Here is a 22,567-nt window from a genome sequence, read left to right on the forward strand (position 1 = left end):
GTCTACTTCTGACGAGATTTCAACCGTTCCCAGCTATTTAACATTTCATATCCGAATCGAAAACCCCTCGTTGGCAGAATCTTCGAAAACCCCAACAACCGAGTAAAATCATCCCCAACACAGACGCCAAGGTTCAAACCAACAACCTCTCCCTAGAAAAAACAACCGGGCTACCATTTAAACTAAACTATTAACAAATTAAGAAACATCATTATTTAAATCTCTCCCTCCATCAAAAAACACAAAGCTTCCAATCACCATTTGTCCATTTCCACTTCTTTAGCTTCCATCAAGAAACACAAAAAAGCTTCAATCTTTATCAAAAACCCACCATGAAAACACCCCAAAGAACTCAACTTTCATCCATTTTCTTCATCTTCCTCACACTTTCATACTTTCTTGACCCGACCCATTTCGCATCAGCCCAAAATATCCAACAACAACCCATCAATAACATTGTAGTGTTGGTTCTTGAAAACAGATCTTTTGATCACATGATTGGTTGGATGAAGAAAACCATCAACCCATCCATCAATGGTGTCACGGGTCAAGAATGCAACCCGGTTTCAACCGACCCGACCCGGGTCAAAAACCAAGAAAACCAAGAAACCCAAAAAACCCAAGAATCCATTTGCTTCACTGATGATGCAAAGTATGTGGATCCGGATCCGGGTCATTCATTTGAAGAAGTTGAAAAACAGGTATTTGGGTCAAATGGGTCAAGCCCATTAATACCATCAATGAGTGGTTTTGTAGAACAAGCATTAACTTTATCACAAAGTCTTTCCAAAACTGTTATGAAAGGTTTTAAGCCAGAAAATGTGCCAGTTTTCGCCAAACTAGTTCAAGAGTTTGCGGTTTTCGACCGATGGTTTTCATCGATCCCTGGACCGACACAACCGAACCGGTTATTCGTGTATTCCGCCACTTCTCATGGTTCAACAAGTCATGTTAAAAAACAACTAGCAAAAGGTTACCCACAAAAAACAATATTTGACTCACTTTATGAAAATGGTAAAACTTGGGGGGTGTATTTTCAAAATATACCCACAACTTTATTTTATAGGAACATGAGAAAACTTAAATATGTATTTAAGTTCCATCAATATAGCACAATTAAGCAACATGCTAAAGATGGTAAGTTGCCAAACTTAAGTGTTATTGAGCCTAGGTACTTTGATATTAAAGGCTTTCCGGCGAATGATGATCATCCGTCACACGATGTGGCGAATGGACAAAAGTTGGTTAAGGAAATATATGAGACATTGAGAGGTAGTCCTCAATGGAATGAGAGTCTTTTGGTTATTACTTATGATGAACATGGTGGATTCTTTGATCATGTCAAGACTCCTTATGTTAATGTTCCTATCCCGGATGGGAACACGGGCCCTGCGCCTTCGTTTTTTAAGTTTGATCGGTTAGGTGTTCGGGTTCCCACTATTATGGTCTCTCCTTGGATCAAGAAAGGCACAGGTAAAAAAAAAATTTATAAATATTTTTACATTACACATGTTTAATTTCATAATTTATTTTGCAATAATATAACGTGCGTATGAAGAAAAGGATGAGAGAATTTTTTGCGAGGAGGTAGTTGTTATTTAATTGTTATATTCCTTTCATATTTTGTTTTGATACTTTTTAAATTACAGAGCTACATTTGAAAAGTATATAAAACTTTTTGTTGTGTATGTCTGGTTAACTGTTTTTGGAACTACCATGGATATGCGCTAGCGTGTAGCGCAACCTTCTTAGTGATAGTAGTTATGGTGGTCCTTGGATTATTATTTTTTATGTGGGAGGTACTTTCGTCGGATTAAAGAAATGGAGACAAAAAAACGGAGTGCTGATTTATCCTTGGTGTGATTGTCTCACTGATTAACATGGTACACGTTTGTGAGCGGAATGATTATGGACAAGGCCAGTCATATATTTGCTTGACTTTTTTGGTTCAGATTATTAAGAATATAATACTTATATATTGGTGAAGAACTGAAGATTCGAATGTGAAGGTTGACGGTTGGTATAGTGTGATAGTGTGAGGAATGTAGTGTTTTTTCTTTCAAACTTTTGAATATCACATTCCCCACACCATCACAGTATCACACTATACCAACCGTCAACCTTTACATTCGATTCTTAACCTTTATGTAAGTTTTACGTTCTTAATAATCTAAACCAACTCAAGCAAATATATGACTGGACTTGTCCATAATCATCACGAAGGTGATCCCCACCATGATAATTAATGAGGCCATGGAATCGAGGATAAGCCAGCACACCATTTTTAGTCTCCAATTTTGAATATGACGAAAGTACCTCCCACATGAAGAATCCATTACCAAGGATAGCCATAGCTACCGGCAACAAGAAGTTTGCGCTACTCGCTAGCGTATAGTTAACCATATGTTCCCAAAAACAATCAACAGGGTATAAACAACAAGAAGTTTGTATATTCGCTTTTCAAAGGCATCTCTGCAGTTTGAGAAACATAACAAATAAACGTAATATTAAACAAAATATGTAAGGAATATAACAATTACCTTCATACGTAAGTTATATTACTGCAAAATAAACTATCAATTTGAACATCTGTAATGTAAAAATATTTAATAAAAATGAATCTTCTAATGTTTTGGTGTGTTATATGTGTTATGCAGTGATAAGTAGCCCAAAAGGACCAACACCGAATTCGGAATACGAACATTCTTCAATCCCTGCTACCATTAAAAAGATGTTCAACTTGTCATCAAACTTTTTAACTCATAGAGATGCATGGGCTGGAACCTTTGAACATATTGTTAGCCAACTAAGCGCTCCACGAACCGACTGCCCAGGTAAATTTCATTAATATAAGTATTTATTATTATAATTTATGGATTGGGATCGTGTAAGAACCATCTGGAAATTGAGAACTTTGAGAACCATTTTGGAACAGAAAAAAAACCCTTCAAGAAAAAATAAAAAAAACTATAAAACCAAAACAAATGTGAAAATAAAAAAAGTAAAAAAACTAAAACGTTTATCTAGCATGTTGGTTTCATAAAAAACAAATTTCTCGGTTTTGCTAAATTATACATGTATTTATAATACTTATAAACACGTATATACATGTTATTTTTATAGACATGTACAAAAAGATACATGATTATGTACATATGTGTATATTATGTAACTGAAGTCTAATTGATAACATACATATATGTCTAATTTAGCAAAACCGAGTTTTTATTTTATTTATTTATTTTATTTTTTTTAAAAACAGGATGCTAGATAAACGTTTTTTTTTACTTTTTAAAAATTTTTGTTTTTTTTGTTTTATAATTTTTATAAATTTTTTTTTGCAGAGGTCTTGCCCGAGGCTGCGCCTTTAAGAAGAACCGAGCCGGATGAAACAAAGGGCTTGTCTGAATTCCAAAGTGAAGTGGTTCAACTAGCCGCGGTTCTAAATGGTGACCATTTCTTGAGTAGTTTTCCGGACGAAATGGGGAAGAAAATGAGTGTGAAAGAAGCGCACACGTATGTGAAAGGTGCAGTGTCACGGTTCATAACGGCTAGTAAAGAAGCTATCAAGTTGGGTGCGGATGAATCGGCCATCGTTGATATGAGATCGTCTCTTACAACCCGAACCGTGGTTCGTAATTAATGTGTTAAGGATATAGAACATATTTTGTGTGCTATTGTTTTTTTTACTGGTTGTAAGCTAAAAGGTTGGATCCAGATTAATATGAAGTAAACCAAAATGGTTGCTTGTATGTAAACTTTTGCACCATTTGGCTACAACTTTTGTATCATTACATATTTATATGAATCTAGAGTTGAATGAATATAAGCTATAAGAAACCAAAGTTTTGCTATAAATATTAAACATCTATTAGACTTCATTATTTATTATTATTTTTTTAATGAGTACTTTTGTTCATTAAAGAGTAGTGTTTACATCAAAATGGAAGGCAAGCGGATAGTGGTGCGGCTTAGTTGGGGCCAGGGATCACCTCGGCCCCTTCCGTTTTTTCACTCGGTGGTGCTAAAAAATTTTATACATAATGTAAATTTACCTGTTTTCAACTGAAATTTTGAGCCCGACCCCCTCCGTTTTTTGCTCAGTAGGGTAAATTTATCCTTTTTCAGCCGAAAATTTTTATACATAGTGTCGATTTGCACGTTTCCGACATCAATTTTGAGCCCGGCCCCTCTAGTTTATGAATTTTTAATACATATTGAGTCCGACCCCCTTGACGCGTATGTCCAAGCATCGCCACTGCAAGCGGACAAGCTGCACGCTAGCTCTTTTTGAATAACAAAATTAAGTCAGCTGAAACAATAAGGACCAACTGATATTAAAATAAAAAATATATGAAATCGTCGACAGCAGGGTTCGAACCTGCGCGGGCGAAACCCAACAGATTTCAAGTCTGTCTCCTTAACCACTCGGACATATCGACAGTATTGCTTTTTAATAGATTTAGATAATACATGTGTTAGTTATATTGGTTTTTAATAATTTGTTCTGTTTGTTACACATACTTAGTTAAAAGACATCAAAATAACGTTTATACTGATGTGTGATGTGATACGCATTATGCCACCTTAGTGTCACATATTTACTTTTGCTCAGTAACGTTTATGATGTCGTTTGCGAATACACCAGTATCTAATATGTCTATATAGACCATCAACTGGTAAATATATATAATTAGATTATAACGTTTGTTTGCCTTAACTTATATGGTATGAAAATGCGTAAACAAAGAGTTTCACAAACATCTTATAACTATAATTATTATTGTTACAACAGCCTGTAATTCACTAGTTAAATGCACCTCTTGTAGACTAGTATTACACCCACTCAAAACACTCTAGATCCATCAAATGAAAATAAATACACAAATAATTAAAATCGTGAACAACATACATTTGTGAATAATACCTAAAACCCAATCTTCACCAATGTGGCAAGATTTGAAATAGTCAAATACAAATTTAGAACAAAAATGACTACATACTATTGTTGTTGCTGCTCCCGCTGCTGCTGCTACTACTGCTGCTATTGCTACCACTGTTACCACTACCACTACTGCTACTGTTACTACTACTATTACTACTACTACTGATATAAAGATACAACTTAAGAATCATGTGAAACTTCTATAAACTAAGTTTCATCAATTGTGATGAAACCTTAAAAATAAAAGATGAATTAAATGCTAGAGAGAGCGATACTGACGACTCATTATATTTTCTTCTAGTGTGTTACTAAGGCCCGGCTCAGATAGTAGATCCCGAAGGTTAATCAATGCGCCTTTGAAGCATGCAGCCGAACTCCAATGATCGTCCATTAATATGTCCATACGTATTACTCCGGTTTGTGACTAATATTCGGATGAATATTGAGTTTTTCTTTAAAGACTTTGTTGGCCATTGATTGATTTCTATTAGCAAGTTTCTTCATACAACATGCATTTGGAGGAGGAATTAGATTCTAGAGCCGTAAATGTCACTTGAACACGGTGGATATATGAATTTAACAAAGACGAAAGAGGATGAAAAAGAAAAAAAATCAAGAAACTTTGTACAAAGGGAGTGAAAATGAGGCAAATAACTTTTGCAACGGTAGCGTTAGAACGGAGAGCGAAAGATATACTAGTTGTGGTAAAGTCGAATGATGAAGTTAATGGTATTTATATAAGTTGATATCATTAACGTTAACCAACGGCTAATTTTTTAAAATTCAAAAAGTATCCGTTGTTGTTTCAAATAAAAACTAATAAAAATATAACGATTTAAGTCAGGGGATAAAGTTAATGACATTCAATAAAGTTGTTATCATTATGTTAATATAATGGCTAAAATTTCAAAATTCAAAATAGCATATGTTTAAAAAAAAAGACTAGTACGGATATATAACGGCTAAATTTTCAAAATTCAATATTAATGACCTTTAAATAAGTCGACATCATCACGTTAACCTAACGGCTAAGTTTTCAAGATTAAAAAGAAAGTATATGCTAGAGATTCAAAGAATGTAAGGCCCCGTTACCGGTAGCCCTACTTTCGTGTTGGATTTACTCATAAACGCAGTTCTAAATATCAGAGTTAATTAAAACATTCGCGGAATATAAAAGCTTTCATAAAACATTTCATAACAAAACACATCTTGTCTTAAAACATCATTTTGTCTTTCAAAATAAACAAACATTAGACTTAAACGTCTTGAGTCTTCGGATACCAGCCTCTTATTCAGTGCCACGTGTCTCCTCAAGCGAGCTGCCTCATCCTACTCACCTGCGTGCATACTAAAAGTCAGCTACGCTGAGTGAGTTCTAGTTAATCATACATTATACAATACACATAAACTTATATTCTTTCATTCATAATTTCATACTTTCTTACTTTCCTTTTTTGTATTAACTTGCTTTCATATCTTACGTTATAAAGAGCATTACGCCCTACATTCCTCGAGTATTATTAGGGCTCGGTACCCTCCTTCCTCGAGTATTATTAGGGCTCGGTACCCTCTTTCCTCGAATATTAGTAGGGTTCGGTTCCCTAGTTCTCGAATATTAGTAGGGTTCGATTCCCTCTTCGTTACCATACAACCATACATCATACCTCGAGTATTATTAGGGCTCGGTACCCTTTTCGTAACCATACAACCATACAACCATCATTTCCTTCTTTTATTAACTTTATCACGTTCATACACATAAGCATACATATCATACTTACCTTATACATAGCGTTACAACCTGACAGTACGTGCAATATCCGAAGATCGTTCACGTACCATCAAGCAATCATTCATACATTTCACATTATCCACATAAGGCATACACTTATCTCTTAGGATAAGCGTATTAACAAACATATTGAGTATGCACACAGCCCCGAAAACATAACACATAAATGGGGCTAGAAACTCACCTGAATCCTGTTACGCTCTCCGTTAATAGTTATTCCCTTCTTGAGCTGTGCACGGCTAACTGTATAATATTTACACGTATCAATTAACTACTACTACTCATGTTGTATTTCTATCTTTTATGACCCACAATGAACGGGGGTCCGGGGGCAGCGCCCCTGGCAGCGGGGTCTAGGGGCGGCAGCCCCTAGCAGGGTCCAAGGGGCAGAGCCCCTGGCTGGGGTCGAGCTGCCAGGTCAGCTTGGAAAAATTTTATTTACATTAACTGTCTTAACACATTTTCCATTAGGTTTTTAATTTATTTTCTAAGCGAACTTAACTTTAGGCGAAGTTAAACCTTAAGCGAACTTAGCTTTAGGCGAAGTTATCAGTTAGGCGAACTTGGCCTTAGGCGAAGTTGTCAATTAGGCGAACTTGGCCTTAGGCGAAGTTACCAATTAGGCGAACTTGGCCTTAGGCGAAGTTACCAGTTAGGCGAACTTGGCCGTAGGCGAAGTTAAGCTTTGAAGGCGAAGTTATGGTTTGAAGGCTAAGTTATGGTTTGAAGGCGAAGTTACCCAGTTCAGCTACGGGTTTAGTTTTTTATCAAGCATTTTGGCGATTTTAATACTCTTGTTATGGTTCGACATCACCCACTACGTTCCCTAACCGATTTCGGTCGTATATATATCCCGTATATACTATAAAGCTTGGACCTTTAAGTAAAAACGTTCAATAGTACTTTAAAGGTCAAGAACATACCTTTAGCGCTCGTTCGATCTTGGTTAGCTTGTTTATGCACTTTAGATCTCGTGTAATAAGATCTAATACCAACTAACGTTTACTCTCTCTCGGGTCTTGCTCGTTTATGGTGTGTGTGTGTGTTTGGAGTGTGTAGAGATTATGATGGAAATGAAATGAGGGTTTAGGGTTTTAGCTTGGTTTAGGGGATATTTATATCCCTTAAAGCCCATGGACCTAAGGCCCATTCTCATTTAACCCATCTCGATTAATCTAAGTCCATGATCCGTTCTTTACTCGATATTAATTAATTAATAACGCGAAATCACTAAACGTAACTTTCTTTATTCAAAATTATAAATTTTAGGATGTTACAAAGAAAGATTAAATAAAAATATGATTTGTATAGTCAAATTAAAATTAACAACATTTAAATAAGCATATACCATTACATTAACCTAACGACTACAATTTAAAATTCAAACAATATACATTGATATTTTAAATAAAAACTAATATATACGGATGACAATGAAATTCGCATCGCATCCCATGGAACTCAAAACTCATAACTTTTGGGACACGTAACACCCGTTCCATATGGTAGAGACGGGGTTGGGGTTGCTTTTGAAATTTTGCGTGGGTTTGTTACGGGTATGAGATTTGTAATATGCCCAACTACCCTACGTAATTACTAATAACATGGCCCCTTTTACCTGATTATATACTCAAGTAACCCAACATATATTATCAACTGAATATTTGTAAACAAATATTATTTATGTTTTGTGGAACTGTTTTTTGTTTTATTTCTTTGTTAAAATTGAAAGTATTAACTGAAAGTTGGAGCATTACTTAATCATCGAAACATTGTTTATACCAATTATTTATCGTAATTGATTAGTTATTAACAATACATGACGGTAATTGTTTTTTTTAATTTATTAGGAACAGTTATTTATCGTTACTTATGTCACACTCAACTGACGATGGATTATCTACATTGAGGCGTAACGTATATTGTTCATCACATATGTCACTGTTAAAGTGAAAGTATTTATATTCATATAATTCAATATTTTCACACATCAAACAAGTTTGAAATATGAACAAATAAACAAAAATAAATGTCTTTTTATTAAAATAATGTAAAGTAGGTGATCTTCACCTGAGCACTTTCTGAAACATGTGTATATGTAGCATGTATAAAAATAATGGATCAAGAAACAAGTAGCTGGTGAGTAAACATAAGTTTGCAAAATATGTAATAATAAAATACTAATTCACATGTCGTTGTGTAAATACAAGCATATATGAAAATGTTAAATAAATAGATGTGGACCCATTGCCATTATCGTTGACGTAAAGTCCAAATGTATATGGGTAGGTGTATGATCATACTCGAGTTTGAGATATACACATGAGGTTGAGATATATACCAAATAAACACATAATCATGAGATATAAACATAAAGAATGTAATCTGAACACGTAATAACATGAAGTTTGAATTGCATATTGTGATAAAACTTGGGGAATTGATAACGAAAAGATGTGGAAAAACAAATAATTGTGTCAAAAATACTTATTAGCTTATGATAAAACATTCGTTTTAAATAACCATTTCGGAATGCGACAATTATGTAATCGGTTTTAAAACGATGTATGTATTAGGTTTTTATAAAAATTAAGTTGGTTTAAATATATTTTTTATCTTCAAAGTGAATTAATAGAAACAAGATTTTAATGAATTATGATTCGGGTTTACGTTAAAAATATTAGTTGATAAATTATACAATTTGCAATGGTATGAGAATGAAAGAGACATAAGCTAGTGCCTAAACTCGTTTTATATTAATTAAATTCAGCTTAAGCATCAATTTATTGATTGAATTTAGACTGAGCAGAAATGGACAAATGGTAGATTATTTCATAAGGGATTATGGATTTGAAAATCGTGATTGTTGGGCTTCGGTTATTTTAGGTATTGGGTTGAAATTTGAATGGGGCCTGAAGCTGGAAAATTAAACATGGTAAAACTGGAAAAAAATAATAATGTAAATTGGTTTGATTATTGGATTCGGACCAAAACAATTTCATCAATTTTCTGTAATCCTGTTAGGTAATTACTTGTACTAAATAAAAGAATTATATATTTAAAAATACTAGGTTGATGACTCCTGAATGGTGTACCACACATGTTGAATTAGTAAAATCGTCATGTAAATATATATGTTTATAGGGTCGAGATACTATACAATAACGTCTTAATGTACGATAGGTATGCGAGACGCTCAAAGGCAAAAATACTAAAACGTTTAAAACGCACAGCCGAAAACCTAAAACTCTCAGCAAAAAACTAAAACGCTCAAAACGATTTTCGTGAATAAAAGTAAAAAAATGATCGATTAACGATCCAAAACTGTTTATTTCGATGAACCCATGATTAATTGGATATATATTGACGATTTCGAGATCTTGTGATGTGATTTCATGGATCGATTTCATAAAATATAAGTATTCTTGTACGTTAAACAATTATTGTATTGCATCATTTCTAAGTGTTTATATATATGAACTTTGAAGGTATTGTTTGCTAGTAAATTTATTAGTAGATATATAAGAATAAAAGTATGATATATATTGTATATAGGTGTATAATAAATTTGACATTAGTAATGGAAAATTGACATTCATAATGTTGAAAACAATAATGAAGTTACATGTTTATTTAATCGAAGTTAAGTTTTTCACACTTATCGTAGATTATTGTTAATCTCAGTCTCATACTTGATCGTAAATAGATGTGGATCCATTGTCATTGTCATTTGACGTAAATTCCAAATATATATGGGTAGGTGTATGATCATACTCGAGTTTGAGATATACACATGAGGTTGAGATATACACCAAATAAACACATAATGACATAAACATAAAGAATGTAATCTAAAGACATAATAACATGAAGTTTGAATTGTATATTGTGATAAAACTTGAGGAATTGATAATAAAGTAAGCATGCTACAACACCCCCCCCCCCCCCCCCCCCCAAGAAAAGAAAAAAAAAACAAATAATATATATATTAAAAATGAAAAGAAGGGTATGAACATGGGAGTGTGATTGGTAACATGCTTAAACGAGTTGATCGGAGGACAAGGAATTCTAGAGATTCGATAAGATTTGGGTTTGTTTTGATCAACGAAAAGATGTGGAAAAACAAATAATTGTGTAAGAAAATTTTTTCTAGTTTATGATAAAACATTTGGTTTAAAAACCATTTCGAAATGCAACAATTATGTAATCGGTTTTGAAACGATGAATGTATTAGGTTTTTATAGAAATTAAGTTGGTTTAAATATAATTTCTATGTCACATCCTCAAATTTCAACTAACGGGGTTTTACCGCGAGGCGCGTGACATACCAGAATCTAGCCACTTGTTATACTAAACAATCATTTAATATGAAAGATACCATTTATTATCACTCATTAAAATGAGAAAATCCAGTTACAGTGTAATTGCGTTTGCGGAAGCGCAAATGTAAACAATTTAAAAACAAAGTAGTTACATGCCCAAACATGTACAACCCATCCAAGTGTAAAACAATGTAAGGTAAATATCCATGCTATAATGAAACTCCAAACAAATGCATGCACGTGCTCCATAGCATAACTAGAAACCTGACAAGTATAAATACTCAAGGGTCAACATAAGGTTGGTGAGTTCAAAAGTTATAGTAAAGAGCAATGTAAGTAGATTTAGCTCATTTCAAATATACTAGGGTAGCTAACCCATTCACAAGCTACTAGACGTTTGAACCGAAGCTGATTGTATGTATGCCTTCTTACCAGGTCTATCACCAACACTGGCGTATAAAAGTTAGGTAAATATAACACTCGTTTTAAGACATCACAGCCGTGCTAGCGCGACTAGCCCGAGTGGGGTTTGTCAAACCCAGTAGTACTACTCAATATAACCCCGCGATCCCATCCTATCGGTTCAAGGTAACGTAAGGACTTTAAGTGATATAAGGGCATCTAGTATAAACTTGTGATATATAAGAAATTACAAAAAATCTAAAATGAGTCACTGCGTTTTCCTCCAGAAAACCAGTATGTAAGTAAGTTCGTGTTTTCTCCCCAAAAACAAGTATAAAAAAAGTATGAACTCACCTGTTGACGCGTGTAATAGACTTTCCTCAAAAACAAAAGAATGCACTTGACTTGCTAAATGTTACCTAGTACAAGTGTTTAAGTTATGAGAGTGCGATCATGCAACTAGACAACTCAAGTGTATAACAACATATAGTCATATGGTTCACGTAATGACTCACAATGCAACAAGTTTGACCCGATGACCCGTTGGTGATTATATTACTTTGATGAGTGAAAACATGTTCTAACACAATTCATATATCTAGTATTAGCCAAATAAACATGCATCTCATCAAATAACACATGAACAAATTCTGGATTTATAAGACAGATTTTAGCATGCAAAGGTGTATTTTATTACATAGGCAGATAATAGAAATAAATTATAAAATATTTACCACAGTAGAATAAATGTCTTATATTTCTAAATATATTTATTTTATATTTTTCCAATGCACACAAAAATCACAAAAATTCACCCAAACCAGAAAGGCACGTGCAGCTATTTCAGTGCGCAACACTAAGTTTTTATTTGGTTAAAAATAAATACTTAACCAAATTAATCAAGACCAATTGGGTTGGAATCCTAACTAAAAATTTGAAGTTTCAGAAGTAAAACCGACCCATTTGACTTTGCCATAAAAGAGTTATGATATCGGGAATACAGACCAGAATTTGACTCCTCACGTCAGCCTTGACACATAGTTTTGTAAAATCATAAAAACTATTTAAAACCCGTCCAAAAATTACAAACTATATCGTTATGGAAACTAGACTCAAAGTAGAACATCATGGAATCAAGAATCGATCAAAAATCATCATTTAAAATCAAGTTACAGACCAGTCAATAAACAATAACGAATCTTTCAGCAAACTGTTGTCATCAAAACTCAATTGCTAACATGTTTATGACATCCCTAGGGTTCTAATCATCAATTAGCATCATAATCATCAATAATACAGACATTGAACATATAGGGTTTCATTATAACTCATTAAAACATGAAATTAATGCATAAAAACTTACCAACTAGTGTTAGGAATGCTGAGAATCACTCAAATACATCACTAATTGCAAGACCCAAGGTTGAATTGAAAATGGTGGAGATGGTTTGTGAGTTGAGATCGGTGAGAGGGAGCAGGGAGGAAGAGTCGATGGTTTGGGGTGGGTATTAGGGTTGGATTATTTATTTTAATATTATATTAAATTATATTTACAAGAATGGTCCTTCCAGAATCAGTTTTGGCTTTAAACGAACTTTATAACACCACAACTGGATTATAACGAATCATTACAAATAAAATTCTAACCCAAGTTCATAAAACTAAAGCCTCGTTGTTTTATCATAAATATTACCTTTTAAAAGGTGAAAACATACAAATCACGCGCAATCGATCGTAATTTCATGAAACAAGCTATGAACTAAACACATAATCATTTAGCATGTAATTTCACATAGATAATATTATAAACATATGCTCGAGATATTATTTTAATATTTTCACCAACGTTTGGGGTTAGACCCGCGTGATTTAGTAATTCCCTAATTACTAGTACGTGAATGTTTGTTCAATAACCGACACACTTAATTAACCATAATAAGTGAAATGCATGAATGAGTGTCTGAGATAACGGAGCTTGTATTAACGGTGTTAACTAGAAATTACCGGGTGTCACATTATCCCCTTGTTGAAAGAATTTTCGTCCCGAAAATTGATATCAGCTGTTAAGCAAATAAGTAGACTTCGTGTCTAAATGTATGATCAAAGTGAACTAAGTAGACTTTCCGTCTATAGACTAGTGTCGTTAATGTTTTGGCAGTGTTGCAAATGTTAAGTAAAAAAAAAAGTTTTTCCGTTTGTCACATCATCCCCTTGTTGAAAGAAATTTCGTCCCGGAATTTTTAATTAAGATATTTCGAAACTACAACCATAGTTTATTGACAATAGAAGCATCATAACATATATCGTTACAAAGAGGCGAAAAGTGTCTAGCATAAATGATTTTGACTATGCTTGAGAATTCCGGAGGTTCAAGTATCCATTCAAAAATGGACTTAAAAGAGCATAACCGAGAGGTTTATTGTAAAAGATACGAGTCGATGTTTGTAAAAGTTGTTGCACTTGGCTGTGACATTATGCATAAACGCAAGTAAGGAAATAGCACAATTTAAAAAATAAAGCACTACGAGGTTAAATCTCGATAGTCCAATTTCTTTTCATGGGTAAGATTGAGTTCATTACATGCCTAGTAATTAAGTATAGTTATCGTTGCTGAATTGGCATTAACGTTTAAGATCTAGTGAGCTAAGCCACTCTGGCTCATGATAATGCGGTACATCGAGATGAATCCGCGAAATTAGAATTTTAATACCGATACGAGTCATTTTGTACTTGGTCCAAAGTATAAATTGAATTCATGGAAGCTCAAGCATGAGAATTCTTGTAACAGGTTATGGTAGTCACATGTGTTACTCACAAGAGTCGGAACAACATTAAAAAAAACATATGGCCAATAGAATAGTAAGCTGGAAGTCTTAAATTTTCTTTCAGGCCATGACCACCCGCGTTCCTACGATCATAGAAGCATGACAGACGTATATAACGTGTTGGGGGAGGTTGTTGCACCATACACATCTAAGGTAAATTCCACCCACTACGAATTTGCATGAAATGGAAATGTGACAATTAGCTATCTTGGAATGATCTAAGCATTAAGAAATTAAAACTTCATGAAGCAATTGTATTCAACACGTGTTTTCAGGTTTCGCGTGTGGTCACGAAGGATATGTTTTTTTTATAACGAGAGGATGATGAAAATGCGCTGTCACGGTAATTTGTTAGAGTCTAAATCTTCCAATTTGTAGGATTACGCGAGTTAGTGACATCAGGGGAAGGGTAATCAAAACGAGTGTCATGAATTTTGCTGATATGCGATGCAAGTATAGAGATCCGTAATTGCATCGCCCCCAAATGACATGAGTGAATTCATTGTACCCAAGGTTTCCGAAAAGAAATAAACTTTAATTGAAATCAACTGGTCAGGTAAATTAATAAGTAACTTGATTGAAGATCCAAGTCAGGTTTCGTGTCGCTTATTCTGGAAATATCAACGGCTTTTCGTACTTGAAACTGTATGAAATATGTCCAAGGTTCGATCTATTTTCTCTTATTAGTCGTCGTGATCACAAGAAAGTGCGTGAATCAGTCAATTAAACTACGATTTACTTAAATGGTATCGCATACGCTAATAGTTCGAGATACTTGATGATGAAGTCCATGGAAGTTTGCTCTCGTTCCCAACGGGATTTTCCTGTCATTGAAATAAGCCAGAAAGTTTTTGATATTCAACTTCGCCTTGCCCCAGCGAGCATGATACGACTTTAGTCTGAGAACTAGTCGCGATGTCTGAGAATAAGAGGCGCGGTTCAATGTTGTAGCTTTTAGCGAGAAAGGGAACACATATCCTAGGGATGGTTTTAATAACATAATTGACCGTATCAAGGTCCGAGTATTAGAAACAAAGGATGGTATAAACTAACTCACTCTAGTAGTTTAGTCGTTAAGTCGGATGGGCATACGGAGCAAGACATTGAATCATCATATGGAAACAATCGATGAATCTGTTCCACCACTCTAGCGGGAATTAGGGTTCGCGTCTAACATCGTAAGAAGGTTTCTTACTTAATTCCAGTGGGTCGATTAAGGGTTGTAAAGTGGCCTTTGTCTCCTACCACTTTGATGCGAGGGCCGATTCCTCAAAGTCAAAGCAGAAGCGTAGATGCTTAAGGTGCTAAGGTTTGGTTAATGATTTGTCTCTAATCTCCACCTTCAACGTACCATTAATGTTTACATATAAGGATACTGTAGCTAACCCACCACACTAACCGCACATCGCCTGTGATTCTAGTTGCCAACCATAAGCAACAATTACTTTGCTATTCAACCGTGATAAACAGAGAAAAGAATAACCGAATTCTTTCTCAGCGTTAGTCCAAAAAGATTTGAGTTTAGGTATCCTGTCTGAAATGGTTCATAGTGTATCCATGGGAATAATCAGCTTGTTGGCCAATTCGTCGTACCTCGAGAGTTTCAGGTTTACAATTTGGTCTGTTGGGTAAAGAAGTGTCCTTGAAAAAAAAGCCTTACGTAGACTGGCAGGGGTGGTTCGCATTACAGATTTGATCCTCCGATGTGCAATAAAATATGCTATGAGTTTTAGAAATAGCTTCTTATGAGAAAATATTCTCGAGTTAGGGGTCTAGAGTAGGGAGATACAAAAGGAACAAGAAGAACACAATTATTTGGGCTTCATTCAAATCAAGTTTCATAACGAGTAACGTCATGACAGAAGTTTGATCGATTATTCAGGAGTGCGATTACCACCTTTCTTGTTGTTTAATGGAAAGGAAGGGTCCAATTATCCGTCTTGTTAGGTCAGTCTTGCAACTCAATCGGGGTTTAGAGTTGAGGTTTACCAATAGAGAAAATAAAAGTTAATAGTGAGTTTGAGCTTGTATAGGCAACAACTAGGTGACTCAGGTCATCTTCTCCACAAGGAAGTTAACAAGTACATAAGCAAATAGGTTTGAAAGCAAACCAGGGTGAATCTGTGTTGGGTTACCATGTCAGCCATGGAGTTGTTTTTGATGATTAGAGATTTTCCTAAATAAAGAGTATAACCATACGAGCTGTAAAGAAGAAGATGGTTGTAGTGAAAGTAATGTTTATTACTTGAATGTGTGAATAATACAAAGACAACTACATCTTTTTATACACAAACAAACCCTAGCTTTCAACCCATAAAAGGCCCATGGGCTTTAACCAACTACATGGGCTAAAAACCTAATTATAAATAAATACAACTAACACTCGTCCTCAAGTTGGAGCATAGATGTTAATCATGCCCAACTTGTTACAAATAAAATCTATCTGAGCTTTCCGGAGCGGTTTAGTTAGAATGTTTGCTAGCTGAAAATTTGTCTTCACATGAACTGGTTGAATGGATAGAGGATTAGTTTGTGTGCCTACTACTCGATCTCTGATAAGGTGGCAGTCGACCTCAATATGTTTTGTCCTCTCATTAAGTACTTGATTCTTGGCTATGTGAATGGTTGATTGACTATCACAGTATAACCGCATCAAGTCATTAGAAACAACCCCGAGTTCTATGAGAAGACGACGTACCCATGTCATCTCTGATGTTACATCTGCCATGGCTCTATACTCCGATTCGGCACTCGACCGGGAAACCGTGTGTTGCTTCTTACTCTTCCATGATACAAGATTTCCTCCAACAAACACACAATATCCGGTGGTAGATCGTCGAGAAATCGGACAACCTGCCCAATCTGCATCTGAGAACCCTGATATCCGACCATCTCCTTCTTCCGTGAAGGCACCCACACGACAATGACCCTGATCAGAGTATAATATACCCAAACCAGGTGAGGTCTTAAGATATCTTAAGAAACGAATGGCAGCATCCCAGTGACCGGGGTATGGCGCAGCCATAAATTGGCTCAGAACACTAATGTAAAGGAGATATCCGGTCGTGTGAGGGTTAAATAATTAAGTTTACCAACCAACCGTCTGTATCGCTCAGGATCTTTCATTGGATCTCCTTCCTTTGGGAGGAGTTTCTTTGTAGGAAGCATTGGGGTATCAACAGGTTTACAACCCAGTAAGCCACATTCAGTCAACATATCAAGGACATACTTTCGTTGGGAGAGAAGTATTCCTTGTGGAGAGCGAGAAACTTCTATGCCAAGGAAATACCTCAATCGACCTAAGTCGCTGACCTGAAACTGAGACTGAAGAAACTGCTTGAGTTCGGTGATCCCGACCTCGTTATCACCTGTGATTATAATGTCATCCACATAAACAACTACGATAATCCTCTTTCCTTTCTGGTGTCTAAAGAAGACAGAGTGATCGTAGGCACTCCGAGTCATCCCAAACTGTCCCATAACACTAGAGAATCGACCAAACCATGCCCTGGGAGACTGTTTAAGACCATATAGAGAACGACGTAGTCTGCAAACTTTCGAGGCCTCCTCCTCAACAACAAACCCTGGTGGCTGCTCCATATATACCTCCTCCTCAAGAACACCATTAAGAAAGGCGTTCTTGACATCAAGCTGGTGGAGCGGCCAATGATTAATGGTAGCAAGAGCAATACAAATACGGACAGATGGCATTTTAGCAACTGGCGAGAAGGTTTCATCATAATCAATGCCATATGCCTGAGAATACCCTTTTGCGACCAACCGAGCCTTCAAGCGGTGTAAGGAGCCGTCCGGGTGTAGTTTAACTGTAAACACCCAACGACAACCAACAATACGCTTCCCTTTAGGAAGTGTTTCAAGATCCCATGTATGATTGGACTTTAGAGCCCCAATTTCGTCTTCCATAGCCTTTCGCCATCCTGGGTGAGCGAGAGCGCTCGTCACATTTTTGGGAATCGGGTAGGAATCAAGAGTAGTGGTGTACGCATGAGATTCAGGAGATAGGTGGGTGTAGGCAACATAGTCCTGAATTGGGTAACGAGTGCATTTCCGGGGTTCTTTGCGAAAAGAAATAGGTATATCGGGTGGTGGTGCACCAGGAGGATCATAAATGGGTGTATTAGGGGTAGCTTCTGGTAAAGGTGTCGGATCGGGTAAGGATGTATCAGTGAGAGGTGTAGATTGTTCGGATGCAGGCGGAGGATCTGAGGGTATTTCGGGGTTGTGGCCTGAATTTGAATCAAGTGTCTCTGATATTTGACCCTTACCTCGCCTAGCATATGTGAAAAGAAGTGGCGGAGGTTCTGTCGGTGGGTCAGAATCAGCAGAGATTGGATCGGTAGAGGGAATCGACACAGGAATGGTGGGGAGGAAGGGAGATGTGGGTATATCGAGGTCGGGAAACGGGTCAGAAACAGGAGCGGAACACTCGAGAAAGTAAGGAGACTCATGAAAAGTGACATCGGCACTAGTAAAGTATTGGTGAAGTGATGGGCTATAGCATCGATACCCTTTTGAACCCGTGAGTAACCAATAAAGACACAACGAATGGCTCGGGGATCTAGTTTGATGGTTTTCGGACGATGGTCATGAACATAGGCGACGCAACAAAATACTTTAGGTGTGAGAGGAAATGGATCATCGTTGGGAAATAGTACAGAAAACAGTGTTTTACCATGAAGAACGGTTGAGGGCATGCGCTTAATCAAATATGTGGCAGTGAGAACGACATCTCCCCAAAAACGATGAGGAACACGTGATTGGATCATGATTGTGCGAGCAACATCCAATATGTGACGATTTTTGCGTTCGGACACACCATTTTGTTGAGATGTATAAGCACACGATGATTCATGAATAATGCCGTTGGTTTTTAAGTATGAAGAAAAGTCGGTGGAAAAATATTCTTTAGCATTATCAGATCGTAAAGTTTTAATGGTGGTGTTAAATTGATTTTGAACATAAGCATTAAATTCTCGAAATATGGAAAATACCTCACTACGAGATTTCAACAAATAAACCCAAGTAGTGCGAGAATAGTCATCAATAAAGGTAATAAAATATTCAAAACCCAACGTAGATTTGATAAGGCAAGGACCCCATACATCAGAATGCAACAGTTTAAAACAAGAACTGACTCGATTGGGCACCCTAGGGGGATAGGGACGCCTGGTATGTTTACCAAGTTGACACGACTCACAATGAAAATTAAAAGACGAAAGTGGTAAATTTGGTCGCATTTGCCTCAGAACCGCTGTAGAGGGATGACCTAACCGACAGTGAGCCTCCCTGACAGCGGAATCACATAAGTTTGCTACTGGATGCCAAAACGGGGATATACGATAGAGACCTCCTGATTCAAAACCAGTACCAATTACCCGGTTTGTTCCTAGTTCATGAGAAACGCAGTTAGTTGGGTAAAGGTCACAGAACAGTTGTTTTGTTTGGTAATCTGACTCACTGAACAAAGACTGGTAGGAAATTTAGGAACAAATAGGATAGAAGACAGTTTTAGGTTTTCCGAGTTACTGATGGATCCTATGCCGAGAACGGGACATGAAGATCCATCGGCAAGACGTACTGGTGCATGGGAAACATTTTGAAGACTAGAAAAAATACCCCGATTCCCAGTCATGTGATGTGTGGCTCCAGAATCCAACACCCATGATAAGTCAAGGCTAGAAGGTTTACCTGAATGTGCCGAGCAGGTTTGAGGATGAGGCAACTGGGAGGTAAGAAACCGTTGAATAAGATCATGCTCCTCTTTAGTAAATGTATACATGTATTTATTTTCGCCCATAGTGATACACGAAACTGAAAATTGACTGTGAACAATAACAAGTGCGGGTGGAGGGCGGGAACAGATTCCGGCGTAAACAGTTACTCGTCGTGAACAGTAAATCCCGGCAGCGAACAGTAATTCCGGCAGCGAACAGTAACTTTCCGGCAGTGAACAGAAATTCCGGCACGAACAGTAACTTCCGGCAGTGAACATTGACTTCCGGCGTGAACAGTAATTTCCGGTCTGAACAGTAACTTCCGGCGGGAACAGTGATTTCCAGCGTGAACAGTAATTCCGGCGATGAACAGTATTCCGGTGAACAGTGATTCCGCGCGTGAACAGTATTCCGGTAAACAGTGATTCCGGCGTGAACAGTGATTCCAACGTGAACAGTGCTCGTCAGTGAACATTACTTTCACGGTCGAAAAAAAGGATTTCGTGACAGGACAGAACAACAAGGCAGGAGCTTGTTTCAGATCTGAAGACTGCTGGTGACGGCTGGTCAGACTCGGGTTCGGGTCAGATCGCGGCTAGGGTTTGGATCGAGAGCCGTAGCTCTGATACCATGTAAAGAAGAAGATGGTTGTAGTGAAAGTAATGTTTATTACTTGAATGTGTGAATAATACAAAGACAACCACATCTATTTATACACAAACAAACCCTAGCTTTCAACCCATAAAAGGCCCATGGGCTTTAACCAACTACATGGGCTAAAACCCTAATTATAACTAAATACAACTAACACGAGCAAAAAAAAAATTGCAGGGTCATGTTATGAGGGATAATGAAAGGTGCATTTATAAGTAAACTTGGTCAATGTGAGGTCTCAGAAGGAGATTTCACCCGGAACGATTTCTCATGGATTGATGATTCCAGCCACACAAGGGGTCAAATAATATTGTAAGTCATCATGTTCAGTTGAGGGGTTTGGTGGTTTGAATTACTGTTTTCTAATGTCCCTGAGGCTACATATTTATCTTGTGAGAGAATCCGGTTACATAGTTCGTTATGGCGGGGCATAAATCAAGTTAGAAGGAAAGTTGACCACCGGTCAGAATAACATAGTCAAAAGAGATTCATAGACGAAGTGTGAGGGACATGGTGTAAGTTTACGAGGTATTCTTCAATTTCCGCGCACAAGACAAAGTTGAAGGTTCGGCCAAGAGATTCTAGAGAAGTTTTGAATCAAGATGGTTTTGGTAATGAAATTTGGATGAAGGTCTTAAGTTTAGTGAAACACTTAAAGGATTAAAGTTAAGTGGCAAAATTCATCAACAATGGCCAGTGTGTCCATAGTCGTCTTCAACCGGATAGTCGTGCTTATCGGCGTTGAACAGATTTAACAATACTAACTAGTTGTTAAACAGGTTACGGGGACTTTTACTGAAAGTGAAAACTTAGGTTTGTAAATTAAAGATTTTGACCATTTATCCACACGCTATGAGTCACTAGGATTCACATGCACCTCAAATTATTATTCCGTGTGCACCCGTAATAATGATTTGGTTTGCATGTTCACCCTAATTCTTCTTACCATGTGTCAAACTGTCCCTTAAATTGGATTGTCTAGTTTAGAGCGTTACCAAAACTGAGGGATCGTCAAAAGTTTGGTCGTCGATCATATGCCGATTAATTATGAGTTAAATCAGAAAGAGTAGTTGAGAACCATTTGATCCGAGTCAAGATGGAGTTTGAGTATAGGGCTCGGGGAACTAATGGCATCTCCATGCAAAATCAATTTTTGTGAAGCTGCCTCCAAGGATTAGGCTCAACGTGTTGTGTCTCATCTGAGACCTACGAGTTCCGGCTCGAAGTGGAGTAAAGCTACTGGGATTGGGGTACTGTCGTTGGTAGGTGAAGGATGGATTCGTTCTCAGCGAAACCAATTGTCGCATAGAACATGCTAGTTCTTGGGGTCACCACAACGAGGATCTGAAAAGGCTCATCATGTCTGACGATGCCATTAATAGATTCATACCAGTGTCTTCCTCAAATCCAGTGGTGTGAAAGGGGTGTAGATGCTGATGTGAAAACGAGATTAACGTACACCTCACGCGAGGAAAGTGGGGTGGATGATGTTTACTAGCTTACAGTGTGTTGAAATGTTTGGATGCTATGTATGTATCTATCTATCTCATGTACCTATTTATGTCACATACAAACGCCTATGCAAATGCAAAACTAATACTATGTGAATACTCCGTTTGTACGTATGCAATGCATGCATGAATGAAATGTGTGTCTGGGCTGACATGTTTGAAAAACAGTTATTGAGATTTGAAAACAGTTATAGATTGGTTTTGAAAACAAACCTAATTCACTATAACCAATGACTCTGATACCAGTCTGTCACACCCTCAAATTTCAACTAACGGGGTTTTACCGCGAGGCGCGTGACATACCAGGATCTAGCCACTTGTTATACTAAACAATCATTTAATATGAAAGATACCATTTATTATCACTCATTAATATGAGAA

General features: G+C 36.7%; 1 protein-coding gene, 1 long non-coding RNA gene and 1 other non-coding gene across 3 annotated transcripts; 1 reads left to right on the plus strand and 2 right to left on the minus strand.

Annotated features, from left to right (window-relative positions):
* Window positions 1-249: 249 nt before the first annotated feature.
* On the plus strand, window positions 250-3,803 carry LOC143530696 (non-specific phospholipase C6-like). The gene is made up of 3 exons (XM_077026163.1): window positions 250-1,473; window positions 2,658-2,834; window positions 3,345-3,803. The coding sequence occupies exons 1-3, from the start codon at window positions 333-335 to the stop codon at window positions 3,641-3,643; spliced, it is 1,617 nt and encodes a 538-aa protein (XP_076882278.1). The 5' UTR covers window positions 250-332; the 3' UTR covers window positions 3,644-3,803.
* A 557-nt stretch (window positions 3,804-4,360) lies between these two features.
* TRNAS-UGA (transfer RNA serine (anticodon UGA)) lies at window positions 4,361-4,442 on the minus strand. The gene has a single exon. It is a non-coding gene; the product is annotated as a tRNA-Ser (tRNA).
* An 11,995-nt stretch (window positions 4,443-16,437) lies between these two features.
* Window positions 16,438-22,275, minus strand: LOC143530694 (uncharacterized). Its single transcript, XR_013134907.1, has 2 exons — window positions 20,827-22,275; window positions 16,438-16,488 (listed from the first exon to the last, which is right to left on the minus strand). It is a non-coding gene; the product is annotated as an uncharacterized LOC143530694 (long non-coding RNA).
* Window positions 22,276-22,567: the final 292 nt, after the last annotated feature.

Source organism: Bidens hawaiensis, unplaced genomic scaffold, assembly GCF_021521415.1.
Source record: "Bidens hawaiensis isolate Kalapana, Puna unplaced genomic scaffold, B.hawaiensis_p1.1 tig00008970_1, whole genome shotgun sequence".
NCBI lineage: Eukaryota > Viridiplantae > Streptophyta > Magnoliopsida > Asterales > Asteraceae > Bidens > Bidens hawaiensis.